The following is a 24,818-nucleotide window of genomic DNA, read 5'->3' as shown; positions in this document are numbered from 1 at the left end:
CAGGGTGGGTTTGGCACCTCAACGCAACCAGGGGCAAGGGGACTCGGGTCCACACCCCACTTCCCCATCCTGTACCCCCATCTCCTCCCTCTCTCCCCTGCCCCCGCTCAGATCCCCTCAAAAGCCACCCCCAAGACCCTTCCCATCACCTCCCACCCCCCCATCCCCATCCCAAGCTGCAATCCCCTCTCTACCTGTGACCCCTCAGCCTCACCCTGCCATGGGGCCACCAACCATCCCAGCCTGGAGATGGTCCCTCCAGGGTCCCCAAAGGCTCCCCCTTCTCCTCCCTCCCACCCCCAAAGGCTGGAAATGCCCAGCCCGATCCTGCAAGAAGCAGCAAGGGAAGGAGGGATGGCACCAGACCCTCGTGTCACAGGGACCCCGTCCCCACCAGCACTCCTAATCCCATGGGAAAAGCGGGACGGAGGGGGATCTGCAATGCCCTCAACCATACAGAAAAGGCAAAGTCCCCGCTGCACCCTGGAGCCGGGCTGAGCAGGGGGTCCTGGCAGGGTTTTGGACCCCCATCCCTGGTGAAGGAGGTGGCCTGGGGAGCTGGGGGTCCAGCTCCTCTCTGTGATGGGCAGGATCTCAGAGGACGGAATAAAAAAATGAGTGAAAAACAATAACTGGGGGAAAAGCTTCCCTGCAGCAGCTGGGAGGGCTCAGTCATCCCTTCTCCCACCTCCATGCCAGGCTGGCACCAGCTGTGATGCCATCCCAGCTGCTGGTGTGCTAGAAGCTGGCGGGTCGGATCAGCATGCGGGTGCCCTTCAGGGAGTAGCTGGGGCCCTGGAAGTGGTGCCAGCGGATGCCGTTGAGCTTGCGGATGTTGTGCCGGGCCGGGTAGTAGATGCCGTTCAGGTTGGAGAGGCCACAGGCATCGAACCACCAGCCTGCGAGGAAGTACGGTGGGAGGGTGGCATCTCGGGTGGGCACCCGTGGGGGTGGCATGGGGGTCCCTGCTCCCCACTCACCTCCTGACAGCATCTGGGCGCACTTGCAGAGGCAGTTGTCATTGTCAGCGTCGCGGGTGCTGAAGTGGGTGCCCTGCAGGGCCAAGCCGCTCTGCTGCCCAGCCGTGCCGCTGTAATCCTGCAGTGAGAGCCTGCATGGCATGGCACGGCCACCTTCAGTGCTGCTGGGGGGTCACAGAGACCCTCAGCCCCACTCGGGGAGATTGGATGGTGTGGGATGGCCTCAAGCTCTGCCAGGGGAGGTTCAGGCTGAACATCAGGAAAAAATTTTCCACAGAAAGGGTCGTTGGGCACTGGCAGAGGCTGCCCAGGGAGGGGGTTGAGTCACCTTCCCTGGAGGGGTTTAAGGGACGGGTGGACGAGGTGCTGAGGGACATTGTTTAGTGTTTGATAGGGATGGTTGGACTCAATGATCCAGTGGGTCTCTTCCAACCTGGTGATTCTATGATTTTATGATTCTATGATTCTACTTTGGGTTCACAGGAGCCTTTGGAGAGAAGACAGAGTGGGTGGCACAACATTGTCCTTGGGCTCCTGCAGAGGAGCTCTGCCAAGACGTAACCCTGCCGGGACATCCCAGTGAAGCCCTGTGTGATCCCACACCCTCCGGGGGCCACACACCTCCCTGGTCATCACAGCCAGCCCTTGCCACCGCTGCCCCTGGGGCTTAGGGACAGCTGGAGGTGGGGGTGCCCACCCAGAGCCTCTCTCCTACCTGTAAAGCTGCCTCTCGCTCCCCAGCTGGAATTTCCCATAGTGGGCATAGACCTGGCCGCCCTCCCAGTCCCACAGCTCGATGCGCAGGGCGTAGGGCGCCTGGCTCGTCAGGAGGTGCACGGCCTCGTTACCCAGCCAGTACTCGCCCGCTGCGTTCCCGAAGCCCTGGGGGAACCGTGAAGAGGGGGGTGAGCATGGGATGCTTGCGATGCCCTCAGTGTGCCCTCCTCACTGGGTGGGTGCAGACCTGCTTGTACTCCCTCCAGGTCCTCTGGAAGCTGAGGCTGCCATTGGTGCGGAGCTGGATGATGGTCCAGCCGCCGCGGTCTGTCTCCATGTCACAGAATGCCTGCAGTGGGAAGAGCAGGGATGGGGAGCAGAGCAGGGTGATGGGGGCTGGTTTGGGCTGGGCAGCTCAGCGCGGGTGCTGCATGGGTGCTAGAGCTTGATGTGGGGCTGGGGAGCATGAGCTGGGCTGGGGGTGAGGGGTCTTTCCTCGCTTTGTGGCTCTTGGTGGGACACTGGTGAGACCGCTCCTCGAATCCTGTGTTCAGTTCTGGGCCCCTCACCACAAGAAGGATGTTGAGGCTCTGGAGCGAGTCCAGAGAAGAGCAATAAAGCTGGTGAGGGGGCTGGAGAACAGGCTGAGGGGAGACCTCATTGCTCTCTATCTGAAAGGAGGTTGTGGAGAGGAGGGAGCTGGGCTCTTCTCCCAAGTGACAGGGGACAGGACAAGAGGGAATGGCCTCAAGCTCCACCAGGGGAGGTTCAGGCTGGACATTAGGAAAAAATTTTTCATGGAAAGGGTCATTGGGCAGTGGCAGAGGCTGCCCAGGGAGAGGGTTGAGTCACCTTCCCTGGAGGTATTTAAGGGACTGGTGGAAAACGTGCTGAGGGACATGGTTTAGTGTTTGATAGGAATGGTTGGACTCGATGACCCAGTGGGTCTTTTCCAACCTGTTGATTCTATGGTTCTATGATTGTGCTCACAGGTGGCCTGTAGGGTGGCTTTAAAATCAATTTTATCCCCCCCATCTTTGCCCTTTTCCCCCTCTGCAGCCCCTGAGGCACCTCAGCCCCAAAGGCCAGACAGGGTGAGGGGCACTGCCCAGCAGGAGGGGTTGGGATGTGCCCACTGTGCAGGGATACCGGCTGTGGTTGGGGCCAGGGGGCACTGGGGACAGCAGCATCCTGGGGGGCTGTGCTGAAGGCCCCTCTCTGGGCTGTGCTCACCTTTTTGGGCTCGCTGAGGTTGGTGATGTGGAGGGTGTAGACCCCGCTGGCACGGATGCCCGCCCGGCGCACCTCGGCGCAGTCCTGGAATCGCTGCTCCTGCCCGGGCAGCGGGGCTGCGGCAGAGTTGGGGTGAGATGGCAGAAACCCCAACTCTGCCGCAGCCCTGTCTGGTTTTGTTGCTCTTCCCACTCCCTTTAGCTGCTTTTGGGCCATTGGATTATTTTTCTTTCTTCTGTATCATCTCCCAGGGGCTGAGTGAGGCGGCAGGGATGCACCAGGGCTGCCGCCAGCCTAAGCCTGGTGATTTGCCGTGGCTGGGGACAATGCTGGGACACGAACTCTCCCCTGGGGCCTCAGAGCTGCTTCTGGGATAGCATCAGGCCCCTTTTTTTGGGGCAAAGCCATCCATGCCTGAGCTGAGCTCCTTCATGGGGGCTGTGAGGAGCAATCCCGTTGCCCACACGCCCCGACTCACCTCTGCCCAGGGAGACGAGGTGCACCAGGCTCTGCACCGACTCAAGGAGCTGGAGCTGCTGGCGCTGGAGCAGGCTGGTGTTGGCACTGGCAGCCACCAGCGCCTTCTCCAGCTCCTCGATGGTGCCACTCTGCCGGCTCACCAGGTGCTGCAGCTTCTCTTTCTCCGAGCGGGCCCCTGCCAGCTCCTCCTGGTGCTTTGCCTCCATCTCCAGCACCCGCACCTCCAGGATGCTGAAAGAGGGAGGCAGCGGTGACAGGGGGCCGTGCCCATGCCAAGCAACCGAGCAGGGAGTGGGTGGCACAGCGGATCCTGTCCCAGCTGCAGAGCCCCAGCACATCTGCAGGGAACCAGAGCTGTCCCCATTCCCTGTTGCGCCCCACCTGGCACCTCTGGTATGTCCTGAGCCAGGAGGAATCAAAGCCCAGGGGGCTGTTCCAAGGCTGTGCAATCCCCAGGGACCCCAGACAGCCCCGGGAGGGGTTCAAGCCCCCCCAAAGTGCAGTTGTGCTCCTGGGGTGGAAGAGACCATCCTCCTCCCGAGGTCCAGGGGCTGTGGGGGTCCCTGGGTCATCCCAGGCCCTACTTGTTCCTGTTCTGCAGCTTGTGGATCTCGTTCGTCTGCAGCAGCAGCTGCTTCTCCAGCTTGGTGGTGGACAAGGAGTTCTCCTGCAGCTGCATCTCAATGCGCGATGTCTGGTTCAGAACCTGCCCCGGGAGCAGAGGCGAGCATCGGTGTAAGCAGCCAGGGCCACGCCACGTCCTCGATGTCACCGGGCTTGTGGCTCCCTGGCACACAACCCCGGTACCGGTGCAGTACCTTGGGGAATTGCCTCACTTTTAGCAACAGAGAAACTGTGTCACCCACCGTGGTCCTGGGGATGGTGGGGACAAGGGGACATGTGCACCGTGCACCCCATCTAGCCCCTACCTGGGTCTCCACGTCGCTGAGTTTGCGGCTCTGCTCGGCGCTCTGGTTGAGGAGGGTGCTGCCGATCTCCAGCATGGTGGCTGTCTGGTTCTGCACCGCCGTCTGCCGCAGCTGCACCATCTCCGGCTTCACGCTGCTCTGGATGTAGCTCTCCAGCTGTGGAGGGGAGCGGGGACGCATCAGGGCATTCTGGGAGCGCTCCGGGTCCACCCTCAGCACTCTGGCTGAGCTTGGCGGTGCTTGGCACAGCCCCTCAGCACAGCCCTGTGAGCGCTTCAGCGTGGCACGACCCATCCCGGGGCCATCTGAAGCTTCTCGGGAGGACAGAGCTGTTCTCACCACGGGGGAGCATCCCTCCAGCAAGGGCTGCCAAGATTCCAGGGCTGCGGTGCCAGCAGGATTCCTGGACTGGGACCGGGCATGGGTTTGGTGTGCCCAGGTCTGTTGTTAAGCTGGGGCTGCTGCCCAGCTGGGGTGGCCTGTGCAGAGCAGCCAGGCAGAGTGGCCAGCATCGCTACTGGCATCGGCGCTGGCACCAGCTTTGGCCTCAGCCTGGCTCCAGCCCCCAGCCCCTTGTTTCCCAGCCCCAGGGATGTAGAAGTTGAGGGCCACCACCAGCTGGGGGAGGTGGGTGTCCTGCCCCGGTGCTGCCCCACCATGGGGAAGGGCTCTGGGCTGGGAAGAAGCCGGCTGCGGACACAGCAGAGATGTCGCTTCCGCTTCCCCAGCCCGCGGGGGAGTCGCCTTTCCCCAAGGCTTTGCTATTTCTGGCAGCTCCACCATGAAGTTCCCATTCGGGCCCTCCCCGGGGCGATGGCCTTGGCGGGGGCCGCGGGGAGCGGAAGGGGCTGCGCTGCCACCCACGCTGGGAAAGCAGCCCCGTGCCGGACGGAGCAAGAGGGGATGGGGGCTGCCCTGCTCCTTCCACCCCACAGATCCCCCCATCCCCACGCTCCCCCTGGTCCTGCTCGCTGCCCAACCTCACAGCCAGGGATGCTGCCCGCATCCTTGTGCATCCCATGAGGCTGGAGCAGACAGGACCAGCTGGGGCGGGATGGGGCTCTCCGGGTGGTGTGGTGGGCAGTCAGTGGGGCTGGGATGTTCCACATGGAAGCAGGACCACGGCACAGGGCTGGGATGATCCTCATGGGAGCGGGACGGGCACTGGACCTGCTCCCTGTTCAACCTCCCAACCAACCTCCCAAACAGGGATGCTGCCCATGTCCTTGTGCATCCCTTGAGGCCGTGGACCATTTGGGACAAGCTGGTGTGGGCTGGGGCTCTCTGGGTGGTGCGGAGGGTGGCGAGTGGGGCTGGGATGATCCGCATGGGAGAAGGACAGGGTGCAGGTCTCCAGTGTGCACTTGTCTGAGCACGATGAAATCTCGCTGGCTGGCAGCAGCGGGATCCCCTTCCCTCCTGCCCCCATTCCCTCCTCCCCAGCACCAGCAGCAAAGCCATCGCCCCTCTGCCGGCACCCTCGAGGGGCACCCCGACCAGCCTTGCCTGCACCCCGCTTCCCCCAGGATTTTCCCTCGCAGGGAGGAAGTGGGGAAAGGTCAGAGAGCCACGTCTGGAAAACATTTCCCGGAGCTGAGGGATTGCTGGAGAGTTTCCCTTTAACCACGTCGTTAATCTTGCAGCCTCACAAGGCTCGCGGAGGCCTTCTCTCCCTCTCAATCTTGCCATTTTTTTAAAAAAAATAAACATATCTCGGAGCCTGAGGGCAGTGTGGGCCCGTGGAAAAGGTCAGGCTGGCACAGGGAAGGTTGAGCACAGAGCAGAAATCACCCCAGCAGCTCCCTGGGAGCGGGGGCTGGAGGGGGACACAGCATTCCCGGTCCCGGGGGGCAGAGGGGACCCGACAGGGATAGGCTCTGTGCCCAGGGCTGGGAAGCTGGGAGCCCTGGGAAGCTGGGATTGCCCTTTCTTCACCCATGGGTGCTGAGGTGAGCCAGGTTTGTTGGGCTCAGCGCCCCAGAAGCACCATCTAGGGTGTCCCCAATCCAGGAGAGCTCACCCCAGTCCATGCCAGGGTGAGCAGCACCAGCCCCAGAGCCACCAGCCTCCTGGTGACCCCCTGGGGAAACCATCCCAGCCCGAGCCCCCTCCCCAGACCCTGTGGCTCCATCAAATGTTTGTGTTTGAACTACAACGAATTCCTCCTGAGCTGGGAACAGCCAGCGGGACAGCGAGCAGAAGATGTGTGTCCCCCTGTGCTGAATCCTTGTCCCCTCCCTGTCCCTCCCAGCCATGTGAGGACTGTACCCCAGTGCTGCTGATGGGGTCCCTGGGGAAAACTGGGTGCTGGGGGTGCCTGAGGGGGCCCTGGGAGCTCTCCCATTGATTCCAGCAGGACCCCAGTCCCCAGCAGGGATCCTGGGACACGGCACGGCAGATAGGGATGTGATATTGTTTACAATCTGTCCCCAAACCCGATGCCTCCTTCGAGCCCCAGTTTGTTTGTTCAGGCCTGGAGTCCGACCAAAACAAGCGTCCCTGGGCAGCTCTGCTTAAATTAGGAAAGCCAGGGAACAACGGGAAAAAAAGAGCTGCAAGCTGCCTCGGAACGGAGGGGCCATGCTGAGGGATGGGATGGGATGGGGTACCAGCTGCCCAGTGCCCCGCTGCCTCGTGCATTCCCAGGGTGTGGAGATGACAGGGCACAGGGATCCCAGATTGCAGGAACCCCACAGCGCAGGCATCCCAGGGCTGAGCTTCCACAGCAGACCCAGCAGGTCCCACAGTGATGGAAATTCACAGCCACCAGCCAGGTGGTGGCTGGCTTTCCTGGTCCCTCTGTGACATCCCGTCTGGCTCTCAGCAGAGCTGTGGCTCAGCGTTTTCCCAGCTTTTGAGGAATCTGTCATCTGGGATGACTGAGGGAACACTGTGTGTTCTTGCTGCCCCCCTCCATCTCCCATGGCCAGGAGAGGCTCCCCGAGCAGTGTGGCCATTACGGGCCACCCCGGGACCCCTGCTCAGTGCATTTGGCCCTGGCCTCGAGCTCCGCTGCTACAACCAGGCTCTCGGGGTGATGAGGCAGGCAGCTCCCTTTGCACCCCATCAGGACACGGTCAGGATGTGGATGCGGCTGTGCCAGTGATGCCGCTCGGCTGCAGGGTCAGCAGTGGCCAGGGCTGAGCCCCTCGCACGGGCACAAAGGGTCCCGCTGCCTCACAAGAGTGCAGGATTTGCAGCTCCCCAGGGAGGGGTCCCTCGGGACGAACTATTCCTGGGTCTGACGCAGGCGGCTGCGTTTGGCAGATGGGGGCTCGATCAGGGCTCACGAACCCTGGGGAAGGAAGCACTTCTTCCTGCCGTGGGTGGTGGGGATGGGGTGAACTGAGGGGGTGTGAGGGGCACCCCCTTGGGCACACAACCCCTCCAGTGCAGCACCCCACCCATATGTCACAGGGGCCACCCTGGAACCATGGGTCCCACTCAAACCCTCACCAAGCACCAGGAGCTTTTGCAAAGCCCATAAGTGGGAAAATGATGAAGCTGGAGAGGTTTCAGCAGCCCCTGCCTTTGCTCCACCGCCTGCCAAAATCGCTCCCGGGAGCTTTCCAGCAGGGCTGCATCCTGATCCAGAATGGGGAGCGCTGAGCCCTGAGGAATGCCTGGCACAGCCAGCTCAGCTGGGAGCACAAGGAGCCATGGAGGGGATGGCAGTGGGACACAGCCGCAAGCACCCGTGAGCTGCAGCACCCGCAGCACCCACAGCACCCGCAGCACCTGCAGCACCCCTAGCATCCATCCCCTCTGGGGAGCAAATTTGCAGTGCCAACTGTTCAGGATCAAACCCGCAGAGGAGATGCTGACTGGGCTGACCTGGCACAACCCGCATGCACCCGGCTGTGCCCCCGGCAGCTGGGAGCGAGAGTGGCAGCCGATGTGAGGATGCTGCACACTCAGGCGCTGCAGGCAGACCCCCACCCACCACCCGATCCCCACCACCTACCTTCAGCAGCCACTGGGTGCTGTTCTCCAGGATCCTCTCGAGGTGCCGCAGGCGCTGGGTGGCCCCATGTGCGGTGGTGCCGGCCGGCGAGTCCCGCTGCAGGAGCGCGTTGGCGGGGCCGGCGGGCGCAGGCGGGCAGGGTGGCGGGTCAGCTTCGGGCAGCACGAAGGTGTAGCTGCAGTGGCCGTGCTGCACCCGGTGGTACCGCCGGCGGCCGCCTCCATCCAGCGCTCGGCGCTGGGCTCCGGCCACGCTCAGCGCCGTCGCGGCACAGGTCAGGGCCATGAGGCCGAGGCTGAGCGCTCGCATGGCACGAGGGTCGCTGCGGCTGCGGGTAGGGGTGAGAGCGCCGTGCTGCAGCCGCGCTTCCCGGGCGGCCACGCCGCCGCGTTTCGCTGGCGTGGGTCAGTGGGTGCTCGCCGCCAAGTCGAAACGCTGCGATTTCAGCATTTCCTCCCTCTGAGCCAGCTCCGGCCGCCACGGCCTTTTATCGCCAGGCATCCGCAGCCCTCACAGGGGGAAAGGGGGGGGGGAAATAAAAACAAAGGAAAAAAATCTGTTTAAAAACAATACTTCTATCTTTTTTTCTCTCCTCCGAGCCCACTGTGGGGGGGATCAAGTTTCACACGTGATCTAAAAATGTGTCTTACACACACACACGCTTGCACACGCATCCCCCGCCGCCCCCCTCGGCTCTTCTCTGCGCAGCTCATTGCACCTCCTGAGCCAGGCAGCAGTGGTGAGATGCCTGCACGGGCACCGAGCCCTCCCATCCTCCAAACCCAGCACCCAGTGAGTCCCTCCTGATCACCCCCCGCGGAGACCCTCCCCTCAGGACACCCCATCCCATCCCAGCTATTTATAGTGCTGGGGGGAGCCAGGCCTGGATCCGGCTGCTCCAGCTGCGGGATGAGCCTGAGGGGACCGGGATGGGGGCTGTGTCCAGGCAGAGCTTGGAACAAACCGATCGGACACCACACAGGGTGTGGCGTGCCCAGCTCCAGGGCTGGGGGTCTGCAGGAGCTGGGATGGCTGGGGGCCAGCAGCTGGGGTCACCGTGGCCACCAGCCTCTGTGCTGGGCTAGTGCTGTGCTGGGCTAGTGCTGAGCTGGGCTAGTGCTGGACTGGGCTAGTGCTGGGCTGGGCTAGTGCTGGACTGGGCTAGTTCTAGGCTTGGCTAGTGCTGTACTGTGCAAATTCTGTGCTGGGCTAGTTCTAGGCTGAGTTAGTTCTGTGCTGGGCTAGTTCTAGGCTGAGTTAGTTCCGTGCTGGGCTAGTTCTAGGCTGGGTTAGTTCTGTGCTGGGCTAGTTCTAGGCTGGTTCTCCTTGGAGCTGACAACTAGGGTAGTGGGCACAGGCTGGCATGGGAGAAGGGGCTTCCCTGGGCACAGGGATGCTCATGTCTCAGGAAGGGGTGATTTTCTCCACAGCACAGGGGGCACAAAGGCAGGGTGCCCGTCCCAGGCGCCGCTGCCTGCAGGGTGCAGGGCGGTGGGGTCCCATGCTCGTGGCTGCCTTTCCCCTCCACTTTGTGGTTTGGGTCTGGTTGTGCACAGGAGGGGACTGGGGGGTACAGCTGCTCCTGCACCCCTGGCTGTGTCGTAGCCACGGCTGCATCCCTGTCCCCTCCTGCAGAGCCTTGTGGAAGTGAGGAATATGAAGAGGCAAGAGGATACCAGAGGTTTAATGCATTTATTTGACATTAAGCGAACAGAGGAGCTGCAGCAGCTGGGGCCAGCTCGATGCTGACACCCAGCGCTCTCGTCCTGAAGGGTCTGTGTGGCCCCCGCACCCCGACATTCCGACACCCCACTGCCAGACCCTGCTTGGGGTGGGAGCTTTCACCCAGAGGCACCTGCAGCTGGGGCAGCACTTTGAGCAGAACACGTTAAATGTACTGCTAGAGCCCTCCGTCCTTCACCAACTAACGCCTTCTGCAGGGATGTGAGCGTGGCAGCCAGCTCGGCAGGACAGACTGGCACGAGTGGGCTCCGCAACCCTGGGTTGTGGCCCCAGTGACATTTGGGAATGGGCTGTGATGGCTGCTCCCAGCACATCCCAGTAGGGGATGCAGGAGGCAGCAGCATCCCCTGTCCCGCCTCGCTACAGCAGCTGCGATTACATCGTGTGCGCCCCTGTCCCTGGCCAAACATGGCCATGGTCACCCCACATTCCTGCACCTCCAGCCAGCCAGGGAGAGGAGCTCCTCCAGCCCTCTGTAGGTGGCAGGAGTTGGCCATGGGGATGCTGAGCACCAGGCAGGGTTGCCATGAGCAGCTGCATGGTCCCCAACAAGGTCTAAATCTGGGGGTCTCCTCACTCTCCGTGCTCGTGGCTGAGGATGAGGTGACCCTGCCCAGCACCCAGTGCATCTCCATGACACCCCAATACTCCTGTGGGAGTTACTGTGGCCACAGGACATCTCCCAGGCTTGGAGAAGAACGATACTCAGGCAGGCATCATCTTCATCACTGCCATCCAACCCCATCCCAACTGACTGGAGTGAAGGAAGGGATTGAGCAGGCAGGGGAGAGGGGAAAAACCAGAAAAAGAAAGGAGCCACCCCCTCCCCGAGCCCCAGGGGATGGCTTTGGACACTGCAAATTAGATTTTCTGAAAAGGAAATGTTTTACAGGCCATAAATTGTCTCAAAAGAAAATGGGAGCAAGGAGGGGGGGAAGAAAATTGTGCAATTTTTTTTGTGGATGGAAAAACAGGGGCAACGTGGCTGGGGCAATGCGGTGGGAGCTGGTCAGGAGCTCTTTGTGCTGCCAGCTGGTGGCACGGAGAGCTCCTGACCAGCTCCTGCCGTGTCGCCCCAGCTCCCATGCCAGTGCCGCTAGGTACCCGTCTGTGGTTCTGTCTTTGGCTTCTTCTGTCGCTTCTTGCCTTTATTTTTGGGTTCGGTTTTCTCTGGAACAGAAAAAGAAGGAGAAAAGGAGGGCTCGCTTGGTGGCCAGGCAGCAGGATCCAGCTCAAGACCCATCCATGGGTTGTGGATCCTGTATCTTCCCTGAAGCAGTAGCACAGGACCTTCTTGTCAGTTTGGAGATTCCCAGAGTCATCTCCAGGTCACCAAGCAATAACCCGGGTCTACAGGATGTCTGGTTGTGCTGGTGGCATGGGTAGAAGAACATCAGTGTATTGTTCCTCCAGCTTCCGTGGCTGGACTCTGAGTCCTGATGACTCCGCAGTCTCCAGGAATGGGTTGGGGCCAACTCAACCAAACTCAATCAAGTGAGGCCAACCAAGAACTGGGGATGCTGAAGTAGGATGGAGACTGCACCAACACCCCAAAGTGATGTTGTGGGCCGTGTCCAGTGCCACTCTCCCCACGCAGTCCCAGTGAAAGGGGCACGGGGACCACAACCAGCTCTGAGTGTACCAACGCTGCTGGGGCCGATCCTTTCCAAGGGCTCCAGCTCTTTCCCTGCCCAACTCTGTTTTTCAGCTCTGATCTCCCAGACAGTTGCCACCCACAGAGGAGAGGGCACAGCACGAACACCAAGCATCTGGACAGCGGGGCAGACACACAAGGCAGATTTACAGCAGCGTGAGGGGATTTGTGCTTCAGCCAAGCGCGGATGCTTCTCTCCTCCAGCTGCCCGGGAATGGCTCAGAAGTGGTGGCACAAATCTCTCATCACACAGTCGGGTCCTGCTGCCTTTCCAGGCTCGCCTGGGCTGGAGGTATCTTAGTTGCATCAAGTGAACTCCCTGTCCTCCTCCCGCATCTGGATCCCATAACCCAGCACTTGGCTGGGCGGGCAGGAGCCTGGGAGCGAGGGCAGACGCACGCTCCGACACGGCGGGGACGCCAAGCTGCCAGACACAGAGGGGCTGCCCTCTCCTGCCTGCCCGACCCGGGCAGCAGGCACTGCTCACTGGGCACTGAAGGGATTTCCCTCTCCCTTCTCTACACCAGACCTGGCTCTGGAGCTGATCCCAGCTGGCAGCCTTGAGCAAGGCGCCCTACCACTCCCTGAGCCCATCACCGTGGCCTCCCGGTGTGCAGGAGAGGATGTCCGGGCAGAGCTGGGAGGCTGAGCGCTTTGCCAGGGTGCCACGGCCTTCCTCGTCACCCCACAGCGGAGGGTGCCTCCAAAGCACCATCAAGCAGTGCCCGCAGCCAGGACCTGCCATGTGCCAAGGACGGCTGGGCACGGGCACCGTGCCGCAGACACCCGCCCGGCGCCGCGCCACGGGACACCGTGCTCCGGAGCAGCCTCTCCTCCCGTGCCAAACTTGCCACATCAAACTGTCACCAGCTCCCTGCGTCCCGAGCCGGCGCAGCCGGCAGGGAGGGGATCATCCCCAAAATCGATGCCACCTGGCGCCCCGAAGCTGTGAGCTGGGGCCCGGGCAGGGATGGAAATCGGCTCCTCCATGCTGTCAGCAGGAAAATATTATTTATGACTGATGGTGCTGGGATGAAGCCGCTCGCCTGGCTCGACGGCCCCGGCACGCACGTCTTCTGTTATTGCCCCTGTTCTCCATCCCTTCTCCATTCTCCCTCCAGTCCTTTCCCCACCGCTCTCGGTGCCTGCCGTGCTGGCGGTGCTGCTGGCATGTCTGACGGCACACAGTGAGCTCCGAGCCGCAAATCTCTGCACCGCTGGGGCCGGCCACTCAGATCTCCTTCCAGGCCCTCCAGACTGGTATCTCATGCAATCTCCCTTTCTGCCAGTCATTAAGGGGAGATTTATTAGAAGAGCTTCGGTCCAGCCAGCTGCATCCAAAAATGACATCAGCTGCCTCCCGGTTCCCATCGCCAGCCACACATCGCGCCTGCACCGCCTGGCTGGACCCTGCGCCAGGGCTGGGCACTGTGAGACGTGCTGGGGAGCCTGCACTGGGGTGACCGGAGCCCCCACCAAGGGGACACGGTGCTGCCCAGCGGGAGAAGGCGCAGGAACAGGGGCAAACCTCTGGCTGGACAAGCTGCGAAGGAGGACCCTGTGCTGGGGGCATCCCTCGAAGCTTTGGGTGTCAGAGATCCCCTGAGTGATGCCTTCCAGCTCCACAAGCACTGATGGCATTTTAGGGGCTTAGATGTTTTTGCAGGAGCCTCCCCCAAGGGAGATCAAGGGATCTCAACCCTTGATGTTCACAACTGGAAGGCAGAAAGCCCCGGCTGTGCTTTTCTCCTTGCAAGCGTGGCAGGATTGGAGCCGGAGCTCGGCAGCCTGGTCCCACCGTGGCGGCTCGCACCAGCACCCGTCCCAGCCCGGTGATGGACAGGGATGCCGGCCGGTCCCCGGCAGTCTCCGGGGCTGTGGAGTGGGAGCCCCCACCATCCCCACAGCCAGCGCCAGTGCCAGCGCCAGGGCTGCTCAGCACATGTGCCTGCGACGGCAGCTTTCTCCAGAACTGCACGGTTACAGCCACCGGCCTTGGGATGCTTGGGAGATGACAACCAGGCTTGGCGGCCACTGCTGGACCAGTGCCGCAGCCCTCCCTCCCACCACATCTCAGGGCTCCCTTTGAAGGGGCGTGAAGCCATCCCTGGGGTGTGATGCTCACCTCCTGGGCAGTGCTTCCTCATGCGGCACTTCCTCGTCTCCTGCAGCGCGGGGCAGGCAGCCCCCTCCTCCCGAGCAGCCCCCGAAACCTCCCGGACCCGCGTTTCCACACCCCACTTGCAGCCACACGTGTGGCCCTCGTGGGTGCAGGCGCTCCACTCGCTCCAGGGCCCCGGCTCGCACATCTCTGTGGGGGGACAGGGACGCAGGGTGGGGATGGTGACCACACAGCACCACGCACACCCCCAGCGAGCGTGGGCACGGGGCGTGGGGGCTGCTTACCTTGGCACTCGCGGGTGCCGGGCAGCGCCGTGGTGCTGGGGGGGCACTGCCGAAAGCACTGACCCTTGTGCAAGTAAAACTTCTCTTTGCACTTCATGCAGAAGTCTCTGCTGAAGCAGCTCTCGCAGCTGGGTGACCTGCACTCTGGAGGGAAGGAGGGCTGCTCAGCTGAGCCCCAGGGCCGGCAAGCAGCGAGCTTGGAGGTGGCAGCCCTGGTAGCCACAGGGGACCTTGTGCAAACCCACTGCGGCTCTGGGCAGGGAAAAGGGGAGGAAAACCCATGTCTGGGCTGCCCTCGGCTCTCGCCGCTGGCCCTGGCTCCATGCAGCCAGGGATGCTGTGGGAAAAGCAACCATCACCCTTCCAGTGATGCTGGGACCCGCAGGGTGGCGAGGGGATGTGGGGACACTGGGAGGAGCAGGGGACCCCAGCCAGCACAGGACATACTTGTGCATCTGTTGACCTCCAGCCCCCGCACGCCGAAGTAGCCGGGGGGGCACGTGTGGACGCACATCCCGTACTGGCGGATGCCATCCCTCCAGATGAGCAGGAAGAGCCGGTGGTGGCAGGTGATGCAGCCGTTGTCCTCTGAGCACAGGACGCAGCCCGTGCAGTTTTCCAGGAGCCCCGCGCTCACTGAAGGGACAAACGACAGAGAGGGGCTGTGGCACGGCTGCAGCACACGTGCACGGCATGGCCGAGGCGCTGGGGAGGGTCCCAGCCCCATAGCAGACCCTCTATCACCCTGTCCCATCTCTCCGTAGACACTTCCCACCTCTCCCTGCACCCCAGAATCCCCTTCTGCTCCCCCAATCCCTCCCTCTGCTCCCCAGATTCCCCCTCTTCACCCCAGGTCCCGTCTCTGCTCCCCAGATCCCTCCCTCTGCTCCCCAAATCCCCCCTCTTCTCCCCAGATCCCACCTCTGTTCCCCAAATCCCTCCCTCTGCTCCCCAGACCTCCCCTTTGCTCCCCAGATCGCCTCTCTCCCTGGTCTGGCAGCTCGGGGACGCACAGAGCCACCGCTCCCCTCTGCACTCAGTTCAGGCATCGCCACCTCCATCACCCCAAGATCCAGAGCTGGGGGTTTGCCCCATGCCTGGCTGTGCCCAAGGGTGTCAGCCTGAACCCTGCTCCTACGCCAGCCGTGCCCACCTCGTGGGAAGGGTGTAAATGTGAGCTGAATGGCCCGGGCAGCGGGAAGAAATCTGCTCTGACCTGGATTAATTAGTGGACGCCTGTTAAGTGTCAGGGGATAAAGAGCATTTTGGAAACACTCAAGAAAAGCCAAGATAGGGATCTTTCTGGTTGCTCAAGAGCCTCCGCTGCCTCCCAGGCTGCCTTTGCTGTGCTCTGGACCTGCAGGATGGTATCCTGCCCCGAGGTGGGCTCTGCTCCCAGGGACAAGGCTGGGGCACCAGCTGCTGCCACCCCTCAGCCCCCAGCAGGGCCCACAGAGACTCTCCTGATCACTCCTATTCTCCGAGTCAGAACCTGTGGAGACCCCACTGACCACTCCTCTTCCCCCTGTTGGCTCCCTGCATCCAGAGATGCCGCCTGGAGAGATGCTCCTGGCACAAGGACACTTCGGGAGCCTGGTAGTTGGGTACCAGGCACAGGGGACCCCCCATACCCAGTGTCTTCCACCCCCCCGACTGTCTAGGCAGCTCTGTAAGAGGCCACCAAGCTCCTGCACACAGGTGGCCGATGCCTGTGCAGCTCCCAGAGGTTGGTGATGAGGAACCCGGGGGCGATGCTGGCAAATGTTGCCTCCCAGCTTCATGTGCTGCTCCCCGGCACAGCTTTCCCTGGCATGAGCCGGTCCGTGGGGCAGCGGCGCCGTGCAGCTGTCCCCAAGCTGGCCGATCCCAGTCCCTTTGCCACAGCACAGGGGTCAGATGGGAGGCACAGGGGTTCGGAGGGCAGAGCAATGGGGTCTGGAAGGGAGGCACAGTGGTTCGGATCGGAAGCACAGGGATTCGGGTGGCAGCGTGGTGTGGTGCAGCCAGGAGGCTTTGTTAAGGCTGCTGGGAGCGCACTGAGGAAGCACCTTGGATCCATTAAGTTGTTATGGTCTCCGTTACATATTTACCAAACGCTGACAACATTTGTGTTCCTGGCTGCAGCTGGAGCAGCTTCTCTGGAGACCCAGGGATTTAGGAGCCTCTTTCCCTCCCCTAATTCTTTTTCATGGGTTTTTGGGTTTTTTTTTCTGTAACTCTCCCCCCAGCCCTCATCTGGAGCAGGGAAGGCAGGGACCCCGATGCAGGCTCCAGTGTCTCATTCCCATCACCAGCTTCAAAAATAGTCCCGTGGTGCAGAGCTGGAGGAAGGCTGGGTCAGCCAGGTCCTGCTTCACCACCCTCGGGGTTGCTGGCACCGGCCTCTCCCACCAGGAGCAACGCTGGGGAGCGACCGTGGAGCTGGCAGAGGGCTGTGCCACGCAACGGGATGGGGCTCGCACCGAAACCAGGGGACCAGGGAAATTAGGGACACCTGATGGCTTCACCTCCCCTTGCCTGGCAGTGATCACAAATGTGGGGCTGAGCTGAGGTGCCCCCGTGGGTGCTCCCTGTCTGGGCTGTGCTGGACGTCAATGTAGCATCACCCATTGCTGCCTGCCCCGGGCCCAGCTCCACTGCCGTGGGCTCCGTGGGCACCAGGAGCTGTGGGTGCGGCAGCGTCCCTCTCGGCTCCCAGCCCCCAGAGCCCTTGCTGCCCCTTCCACACTGGTTATACAGGGAGAGACCACACGAGTTGAAGGCAGGGAGCTGAGCCCGGACCCCTAGGTGCTGCCAGGACATCAGGCCCCCGCACATCCCATGGCACCAACCTGCTCAGCATTGAGTGCCAGCAGCTGGAGCTCTGGTTTGCGGCACCCTAACTCCCTTTTGGTGCTTGATCAGGGGCGTAAGGGCAGCCAGCCTTGCCACCCACCTAATCACACTGAACCTGCACATCTTTAACACACAACAGCCATGAGGAAAGCTGCCTGGGCTGCAGCCTCAGCCCCCGACATCCCTACTCCTGCCAGGTCCTGTCCCTACTCTGGCACACGTAGGTTCCAAATCCAACCTGCACAAGCGCAGAGCAGAGCGTCAGCCCCGGTTCCTCTCCCTGCAGCTGCCACTGCCTGGCACATCTTAGTGAGGGGACACGAGCCAGTGTCCAGTGGAAGGGAGCATTTCCCTCAGCACAGCACCGGCGCACACCCTGCCCTGTGCCCTGGCATCGAGCACCAGCTTGGCGGGTGCCTCTGCTCAGGGAAGGAGAGGGCAGGGGGACAGGCAGTGCCTGCAGCGGCTCTGAGCGTCTTTCCAGGAGGTTTTACTCCCCGCTCACTTAATGTGTTAAGTGGAGAAGGGAAATATCAGAGAACCAGTGTGGTCTGCACTATCCTTGGCCTTCTTGGGGTTCGCACAGGCAGCACCCCCTGTCCCACCGCAGCCCCAAGGGCAGGGCTGGCAATGCCATAGGGTGGGCAGTGCCCTCTCCATGCACCCCTGAGCCACCCCTGTGCCGTGCACCGAGACGGGAGTGCAGCCAGCCTCAAGGGCTGGGAGGATGCTGGTTCCAGGCTCCTTCCAGCCCCAGGTGTGGATCAGCCCCGTTTAACACCTCCTGCCCAATCCATGCAGGCAATGCCAGCGGTTCTGACGCTGGTGGGGGTGGCAGAGGCCACCAGCCCCACGTCCCCGAGCTGCCCCACTGTACCTGAGGGGGATGAGCCAGCTGTGCGCACCGTACCTTGCTTCTTCCATCGGTTCTGCGTGAGCATTTCCATGGAGCCGATGAATAACTGCAACATGAATATTATCCACAGCATCTGGGCAGGAGTAATTTCGGGCAAGGAAGAAATCAAATCATCCAAGCGGCTGGTGGTCTCGTCTCGTGCCAGAGCCAGCCGAGGGGCGGTGGGAGGGAGGAGAGTGGCTCTGGGCTCACACCATCCCACCCCAGTGCTGCCAAAGGCTCCGAGCCCGGCCCTAAGGTGGCATCAGCCAGCGAGCCCTGGGCAGGCAGGGGCTGTCAGGCCAGGGCAGAGCTCATGGTTCTGGGGAAGTGCCGGCTGCTCCGGGAGCTCTGCCTTTATAGCCAGTGCCAGCCCCCTCCTCACCCCCCCACCTCCCCACAAAATAATAATAATAAAAAAAAAAAATCTCTCAGCAGCAACAAAATGACTCGCAAATAAATTGGCTGGAATCCCCCCTGCCAGAACGCTCCAGCCACCACCTCGGCTGGGAACCGTCCCGCTGTCCCACCACGGTCCGACTGTCCCGCTGCCATCCCAGCGCTGGGGTGACGGCAAAGCCCCCTGCGATTTGGGGGGGTGGAGCCGGGCGGGTGACGCTGCCTGTGCCAGCCCCCCGCTCATCCCCCCGCTCCCGGCCTCTGCAGCTCTGGCTGGGCTGGGGGGCAGCGGGGGACCCGCCGTGCTGAGCCCGTGGTGGGTGTCCGGCAGCTCTGGCGGCGGCTCTGCATCTGCCCTCGTTGGCCCCAGGGTTGCAGCTGACTCTGATTTTCCAAGTGCCTTGTAACTCACCTCCCTGCGAGCTGCGGGAGCTGCGCTGAGGCGAGCTGAGCTGTGTCGAGCCAAGCTGAGATGCGCTGAGCCCAGCTGAGCTGTGTCGAACCTAATCGAGCTGTGTCGAACCTAATCGAGCTGTGTCGAGCCTAACTGAGCTGTGTCGAACCTAATCGAGCTGTGCTGAACCTAACTGAGCTGTGTTGAACCTAATCGAGCTGTGTTGAACCTAATTGAGCTGTGTTGAACCTAACTGAGCTGTGTTGAACCTAATTGAGCTGTGTTGAACCTAACTGAGCTGTGTTGAACCTAACTGAGCTGTGTTGAACCTAACTGAGCTGTGTCGAACCTAATCGAGCTGTGCTGAACCTAATCGAGCTGTGTTGAACCTAATCGAGCTGTGTTGAACCTAACTGAGCTGTGTGAGACACAGGTGCCAGTGCTGCTGGTCTCCATCCTGGGAGCTCCGTGTGCTCAGCCCATCGTGCTGGCACATGTTTGGACACAACGGCTTCCCCTGAACCCCCAAGCCCCTTGGGACAGATGCTGATCTAGCCACTCACCCCACTCAGCTGCGAGGCTTAGGGAAATAAAAGGGCCAAGGACTGTGTCCCATTTTTTAGGGTATAACCCAGTGCTTCTTGAGCTCTGCTCTGGTGGCTCTGCCAGGATCCTGTGTCCCTGCTTGCTCAGTTTGGACCTCAGTGGGGTCTCACTCCTGATGGCTTCAAGTCCACCAAGGGAGAGGTTGTGCCTGCCTCACTCTTGCAGGGTGCAGTGTTTTTACGGGGATTTGCCCCTGTGGGCGAGGCTGGGGCTCATTCTCACCTGGGGTGCTCTGGGTCTGCTTTGCCTGGGAGGTACAAAGGGGCTGGGGGAAAACTGAGCCCCAGCAAACTCCCTGAAGTGGGGAGAGCATCTGTGGGGCTGCAGTGGATGTGTCTGCCCCCCGACGTCCTGGGGCATCCAGCCCTGCCCAGGGACAGCCTATTGCTGTTATTCTCAGCTCTACCCCCCAGAACACCACCCTTCATTCCTACCTCTACCCCATCCTCCCTGACTCTTTTTCCCCACTGCTCCCCTCCCGCATCACATTTCTTACCCAATGAGTTAATGACTCAGACAACAAAGGAGCCGTTTCAGACCCTTTGGACGTCCGCATTGGAAACCAGGAGTAATAACGGTTAGGATTGCTCTAGGATTTTTCTAATGCCAATATGAAATAAATTGGAAAATTACCCATAAAATGCAGGTTTTCAGCATCTGGCCCAGCTTTTCTTTCCATAAACCGAGCCGGCATGGGAGGGCTGGAGCACCTCTTGTGCGAGGCCAGGCTGAGAGAGTTGAGATTGTTCAGCCTGGAGAAGAGAAGGCTCCAGGGAGACCTTAGAACAGCTTCCAGCACTGAATGGGGCTCCAGGGAAGCTGAGGAGGGGCTTTTGATCAGGGAGGGCAGGGATAGGATGAGAGGAATGGTTTTCAGCTGAAAAGAGGAGAGATTTGGATGGGATCTTGGGAAGAAATGTTTCCCTGTGAGGGTGGGGAGGCCCTGGCCCAGGTTGCCCAGAGCAGTGGTGTCTGCCCCATCCCTGGAGGTGTTCTAGGCTAGGTTGGATGGGGCTTAGAGCCCCTGATCCAGTGGGAGGTGTCCCTGCCCATGGCAGGGGTGGGGCTGGATGGGCTTTGTGGTCCCTTGCAGCCCAACCCGTTTCCAGGAGCTCTTTGGGAATTATTGTCGGGACCTGGAAGGAAAACACTGTGCCGGGGCCAGTGGAAGCGCCTCATCCCCGGTCACGCTCTCTGGCTGATGGCAGGAGTGAGTGGATGTCAGAGCGAGCCCTGCCAGGGTGAGCCTCCTCACAGGAGACATGTGCTAATTAGGTGGCTGTCATTAGCACCATCTCCTTGGGGATGGTATGTGGTGATGTGCTCGGCTCATCGCTGGGCTGCGTAACGGCACTGAAGCTTTGCCAAGGACAGCAGAAGTGCCAGCCTGGGGCCCCACTGGTGGTGCCGGGTGTCCCCAAAGGAGCAGAGAAATCCTTAATTTGGCTATTTATGGCTACTCCTCTGAAGACTGCAGCGCGAAGGGATGCTGTGCTCTTTGCTGATTAATCAGGTGCCCATTTGCCCCTCTGTGGCACCAGGGAGTGTTTTGGGGTCCTGTGGGGGGCAGGGAGCCCGGCTAGTGGTGCCCGTGACTCACACGGGTGATGCTGGGGAGAAGCAAGGCTGAGCCTGCAGACGCTGCTGGCAGCTGCAGGCTCCCTCACGCATCCCCCTTCCATGCCAGCACAGAGGGAATGAAATGTTCCTCCTCTGTCTTCCAAAGCATCAGGGAGGAAGTGTCCAAGAAGATAATTTGGAAAGTTTGTTTGACACTTGAGCGCACTTTCATCTCTGGAAAAATCTTGGTGACCCTCCAAGGCAGCACCGCCTGCTTCCCACAAGGCTGGCGTGCTGGGGCTCCGTCCCAGGGGCTGCTTTGAGGTGCCCCCGGTTCCAGAGGGGACAGCGTGGTCCTGCCAGGGCTGCAGGTCAGCCAGGGGTGCTGGCACAGGGATGGTGGAAGGATGGTGGCACGGGGATGGTGGCACGGGGATGCTGGCACAGGGATGCTGATGCAAGGATGGTTGCACAGGGATGATGATGCAAGAATGCTGGTGCAAGAACACTGTGCAGGAATGCTGGTGCAAAGATGCTGGTGCAGGGATGCTGGTGCAAGGATGGTGGCACTTGGATGCTGGTGCAAAGGTGCTGGTGCAGGGATGCTGCTGCAAGGACAGTGGCACTTGGATGCTGGTGCAAAGATGCTGGTGCAGAGATGTTCCTGGCCAAGGCAGCAAAGAAAAAATGAAATGTCTGGAGCTGGCTGGCAGCAGGAGGAAGGAGACAGCGAGGGTCAGCGGATGGAGGGAAACCCTGGTCAAAAGCATGATTTTCTCCCCAGGTGCAATCAGCTTTCCACAGCCGTGAGGGCTGCGGTGGCCGCCAAGAGGGATATCTTCTCCAGAGCAGGGGCCCTCGTGCATCCCAGGCGATGAATGTGCATTTGATCAGGGGAGAGTTTGAGCGGATGGTAGTGGATAAGGAAGAAAAATATTTGGCATTCCTCTCCCATCATAACAAGCCCAGATGCTTGGACGGTGGCAGCCCACTTCCCACAGGAATGGAAAGTCACAGCCGCTCCCCTCGCCAGCTCGGCAGACGCCCTTTCCCCTGTGCTTATGAAAAGCCGGCTCCACCTAATGCTGCATCGTGGCCCTCGCTCGGCATCCCTCTGCACGGCTGCTTCCATCACCTACATCCCTGGTGGTGGCATCACCCATGAGCCCAGCGCCTGGGGAGTGCAGAGTTCAGAGCTCATCAGGGAAACCCACTGGGAAAGGCCAAACTGCAGATTTACAGCCTGGGCAGGAGCCTGGTGCAGCCGGCCGCTCCTCCTCACATGCTGGCATGTTGGGAACACCTGGGCTGGCGCAGCCCCACGAGGGAGGAGAGCTCTGGCAAGTGTAACGGGAAGCAGCTCCCGCTTGGCTGGAGTTGGATGGAGCACCTGGGCTCTGCACAGTGGGAGGCAGCTCCAGCCTGCCTGGGAGCCCTTCTCGACGGCACATGGAACTGGTGAGGCTCCTCGGTGCCAGGATGCTCTCCCAAGCAGGGAGGATGGCATGAAGGTGGCTGAGTCCAGCGCTGGCATCAGTCAAGCAGCCCATGGCATGTTCATGGCTCGCTTGCTCTCGTCCTCCACGCTCCAGCTGGGCCAGGGGCTGTGTTGTCCACTGGTTCTGCTGTTCTCGAGGGGACGTGCCCCCCTCAAGAAGGTTCAGGTTCACTTCACACCAAATCCTTCATCCTGGAGAGCGCCTGGAGCTCCTGCTCCCCTCCCGCCAGCGTGGCTCCTCCGGCTTCACTGTGGCCCCAGCCGCCGGTGCGGCTGTGCAGCCTCCGAGCGCTCCGGCTGCCAAAACAGAAGCAAATCCCAAAGACAGAATTGGTGTTGAGCGGTGCCGAAGGCCAAGGGGCAGCTGGAGGAGGAGAGGGAGCTGCGAGAAGGGAAGAGAAGGCGAGAGGCGAGGTGGGAGGGAAGGTTTGGTGTCGAAACTGAATTCCTCGTCCGTGACAGCGGAGCAGATTTCCAGTGTTTATTTTATCTCTTTCGTTGAGCCCCTTTGAGGCAGAATATATTAAATGGCTTGACTTTATATAATGGAAATAATTGAAACAATACTCCTGCTTCTCAGCCGCAGTGCGTGGTGATTTCAGCCGAGGGTGGCCAGCCTCCTCTAGGTGGTGGGGACAGCCACCCCCGCCGGCGCTTGTTCGCTGGTTATTGGCGACACATGTCAGCGTCGCCTCCCAATTTCCGCACAGCTGTCAGAGCGGGAAAAGCACCACGGCTGCTCACGTGGGACGGGCTTGGCGCTGGCCGGCACCGGCGGGCTGGCCGACAGGCTGTGGGGAGGGCATGGCTGGGGCTTGTCTGCTGTGACACGGCCAATGGTTACGGCTGAGGCAGGAGTTCTTGGTGAGATGTGGGGACACACAGGTAGCTGGGAGATGGGGATGGTGGATGAAGGTGATGGTGGTTTGGGTTGGAAAGGACTTCAAATCCATCCAGTCCCAACAGCTCCCATTGGATCCAGTTGCTCCAAGCCCCATCCAACCTGGCCTTGAACACCTCCAGGGATGGGGCAGCCACCACTGCTCTGGGCAACCTGGGCCAGGGCCTCCCCACCCTCAAAGGAGAACATTTCTTCCGAAGACCCCATCTCAACCTTCCCTCCCTCAGCTTCAAGCTGTTCCCCTTGGCCTCTCCCTGCCCTCCCTGACCAAGAGCCCCTCTCCAGCTTTCCTGGAGCCCCTTTCAGCACTGGAAGCTGCTCTAAGGTCTCCCTGGAGCCTTCTCTTCTCCAGGCTGGACAACCCCAACTCTTGCAGCCTGTTCTCATACAGGAGGTGCTCCAGCCCTCAGATCTTCTCCATGACCTCCTCTGGACTTGCTCCAACAGCTCCATGTCCTCCCTCTGCTGAGGACCCCAGAGCTGGATGCAGGGCTCCAGGTGGGGTCTCAGAGCGGAGCAGAGGGGCAGAATCCCCTCCTCACTCTGCTGGCCCCACAGCTGTGGTTGCAGCCCAGGATACAGTTGACTCCTGCAGCAGGACTGGGCTTTTGGACAGTGGAGAAACCTGAAGTTGCAGTACTTCTGCAGGTTATTTTGCTGCCTGGGAGCCAGGATTCCTCAGGGAAGACGGGTGCTGATGCTGTGTCCCCGTATCCCTTAGCCTGTGGCAGCCAGAGCTGCTCTCCCAGCAAAGCTGAACCATCGGCAACCACGGAGCATCGTCCTCCCTGCTGGGCATGGGTCTCAGCTGCATCTGACTCTCCTAGCAGTGAAAACCCTGTGTTCGTTGCCGATGGGAGCAAGCCAGCAGTGTTTCAGTAGCTGGCCCTCTTCTGTTCTCCGAAGAACAATTTACGCCAAATTCCAACTGGATTTCTTCTAACATTTGTGCTATTTAAGGAAACTGTTGAGAAAGACAGATGGAAGCATCAGTCAGATGGATGTTCCTGGCTCCACGTGAGACAGTACTCAGAAGTCCCATCCTTTTTCAAATAATTTTAATGTGACTACATGGTTCCCTCTTGCACATAAACCCCCAGGAGGGTAAATCCTCTGACTCTACTGGATGACTCTCATCAGCTGGAATTCAGCAGAAGACAAAGGCTTTGGGCAGGCTCCTGCTCCTGGATGGGGAAAATCCCCCTGGCAGCTGCAGAGCCCGGGGAGGGCTGTGGATGCAGCCATCATGCTTGTGGCTCCGATGCCGTCGCTCTCCCTCACCGTGCCGGCCCCGTGCACGTCCCGCTGCAGCCGCAGCTCCCGGTGCAGGTGCTGCCGGTGAGGGGATGCGGTGCGGAGGTCGGCAGTGCCCTGGGCAAGCAGGGAGCCCATCAAGTTGCCAATCTGGGTGCTCAGGGAAAGCAAACACCGTGTGTGCGGCTGTGCCTGCATCTCAGCACACGCCAGGGCTGACAACCCAGTGTCAGCATCACTCAGCTGCGACTCAGCTGCCGCAGGCTGTGTCAGTGTCTCCGTGCCTGAGCTTAGTTTTAAGCCAGTGTGCTTAAAATCCAACCTCCTTGGGTCGGCTCTGGTCACCGCCACGGGTCCTACAGGCTGCAGC

General features: G+C 61.0%; 2 protein-coding genes across 3 annotated transcripts; both read right to left on the bottom strand.

The window, feature by feature from the left end:
- Positions 1-320: 320 nt before the first annotated feature.
- Positions 321-8,656, bottom strand: ANGPT4 (angiopoietin 4). Its single transcript, XM_069871550.1, has 9 exons — positions 8,304-8,656; positions 4,340-4,495; positions 3,995-4,116; positions 3,409-3,641; positions 2,931-3,046; positions 1,945-2,046; positions 1,696-1,862; positions 981-1,111; positions 321-899 (listed from the first exon to the last, which is right to left on the bottom strand). Exons 1-9 carry the CDS (start codon positions 8,610-8,612, stop codon positions 739-741), a joined length of 1,497 nt encoding a protein of 498 aa, XP_069727651.1. The 5' UTR covers positions 8,613-8,656; the 3' UTR covers positions 321-738.
- Positions 8,657-11,097: 2,441 nt separating this feature from the next.
- RSPO4 (R-spondin 4) lies at positions 11,098-18,288 on the bottom strand. Of its 2 annotated transcripts, none has more exons than XM_069871602.1 (5): positions 17,819-18,288; positions 14,554-14,742; positions 14,107-14,250; positions 13,826-14,011; positions 11,098-11,216 (listed from the first exon to the last, which is right to left on the bottom strand). In XM_069871602.1, exons 1-5 carry the CDS (start codon positions 17,928-17,930, stop codon positions 11,143-11,145), a joined length of 705 nt encoding a protein of 234 aa, XP_069727703.1. In that variant the 5' UTR covers positions 17,931-18,288; the 3' UTR covers positions 11,098-11,142. The 2 variants fall into 2 exon arrangements, with proteins under 2 accessions (XP_069727703.1, XP_069727704.1); XM_069871603.1 differs by having other exon boundaries at positions 17,852-18,280.
- Positions 18,289-24,818: the final 6,530 nt, after the last annotated feature.

Source organism: Phaenicophaeus curvirostris, chromosome 18 (assembly GCF_032191515.1).
Source record: "Phaenicophaeus curvirostris isolate KB17595 chromosome 18, BPBGC_Pcur_1.0, whole genome shotgun sequence".
In the NCBI taxonomy this organism is placed as follows: domain Eukaryota; kingdom Metazoa; phylum Chordata; class Aves; order Cuculiformes; family Cuculidae; genus Phaenicophaeus; species Phaenicophaeus curvirostris.
This window is presented reverse-complemented; position numbering and strand designations above follow the sequence as displayed.

Bases quoted from the DNA above. Each gene is read 5' to 3' on its own strand.
- RSPO4 (XM_069871602.1), bottom strand. From the start codon at position 17,930: ATGCTGTGGATAATATTCATGTTGCAGTTATTCATCGGCTCCATGGAA. The intron at 14,743-17,818 runs GTACAGTGGGGC...TTGTCCCTTCAG, and splicing joins AGCTGGCTCATCCCCCTCAG to TGAGCGCGGGGCTCCTGGAA. The intron at 14,251-14,553 runs GTATGTCCTGTG...CCTTCCCTCCAG, and splicing joins GGAGGTCAACAGATGCACAA to AGTGCAGGTCACCCAGCTGC.
- ANGPT4 (XM_069871550.1), bottom strand. From the start codon at position 8,612: ATGCGAGCGCTCAGCCTCGGCCTCATGGCCCTGACCTGTGCCGCGACG. The intron at 1,112-1,695 runs GTAGGAGAGAGG...CATGCCATGCAG, and splicing joins AGCGAGAGGCAGCTTTACAG to GCTCTCACTGCAGGATTACA. The intron at 900-980 runs GTGAGTGGGGAG...ACTTCCTCGCAG, and splicing joins CGCCCAGATGCTGTCAGGAG to GCTGGTGGTTCGATGCCTGT.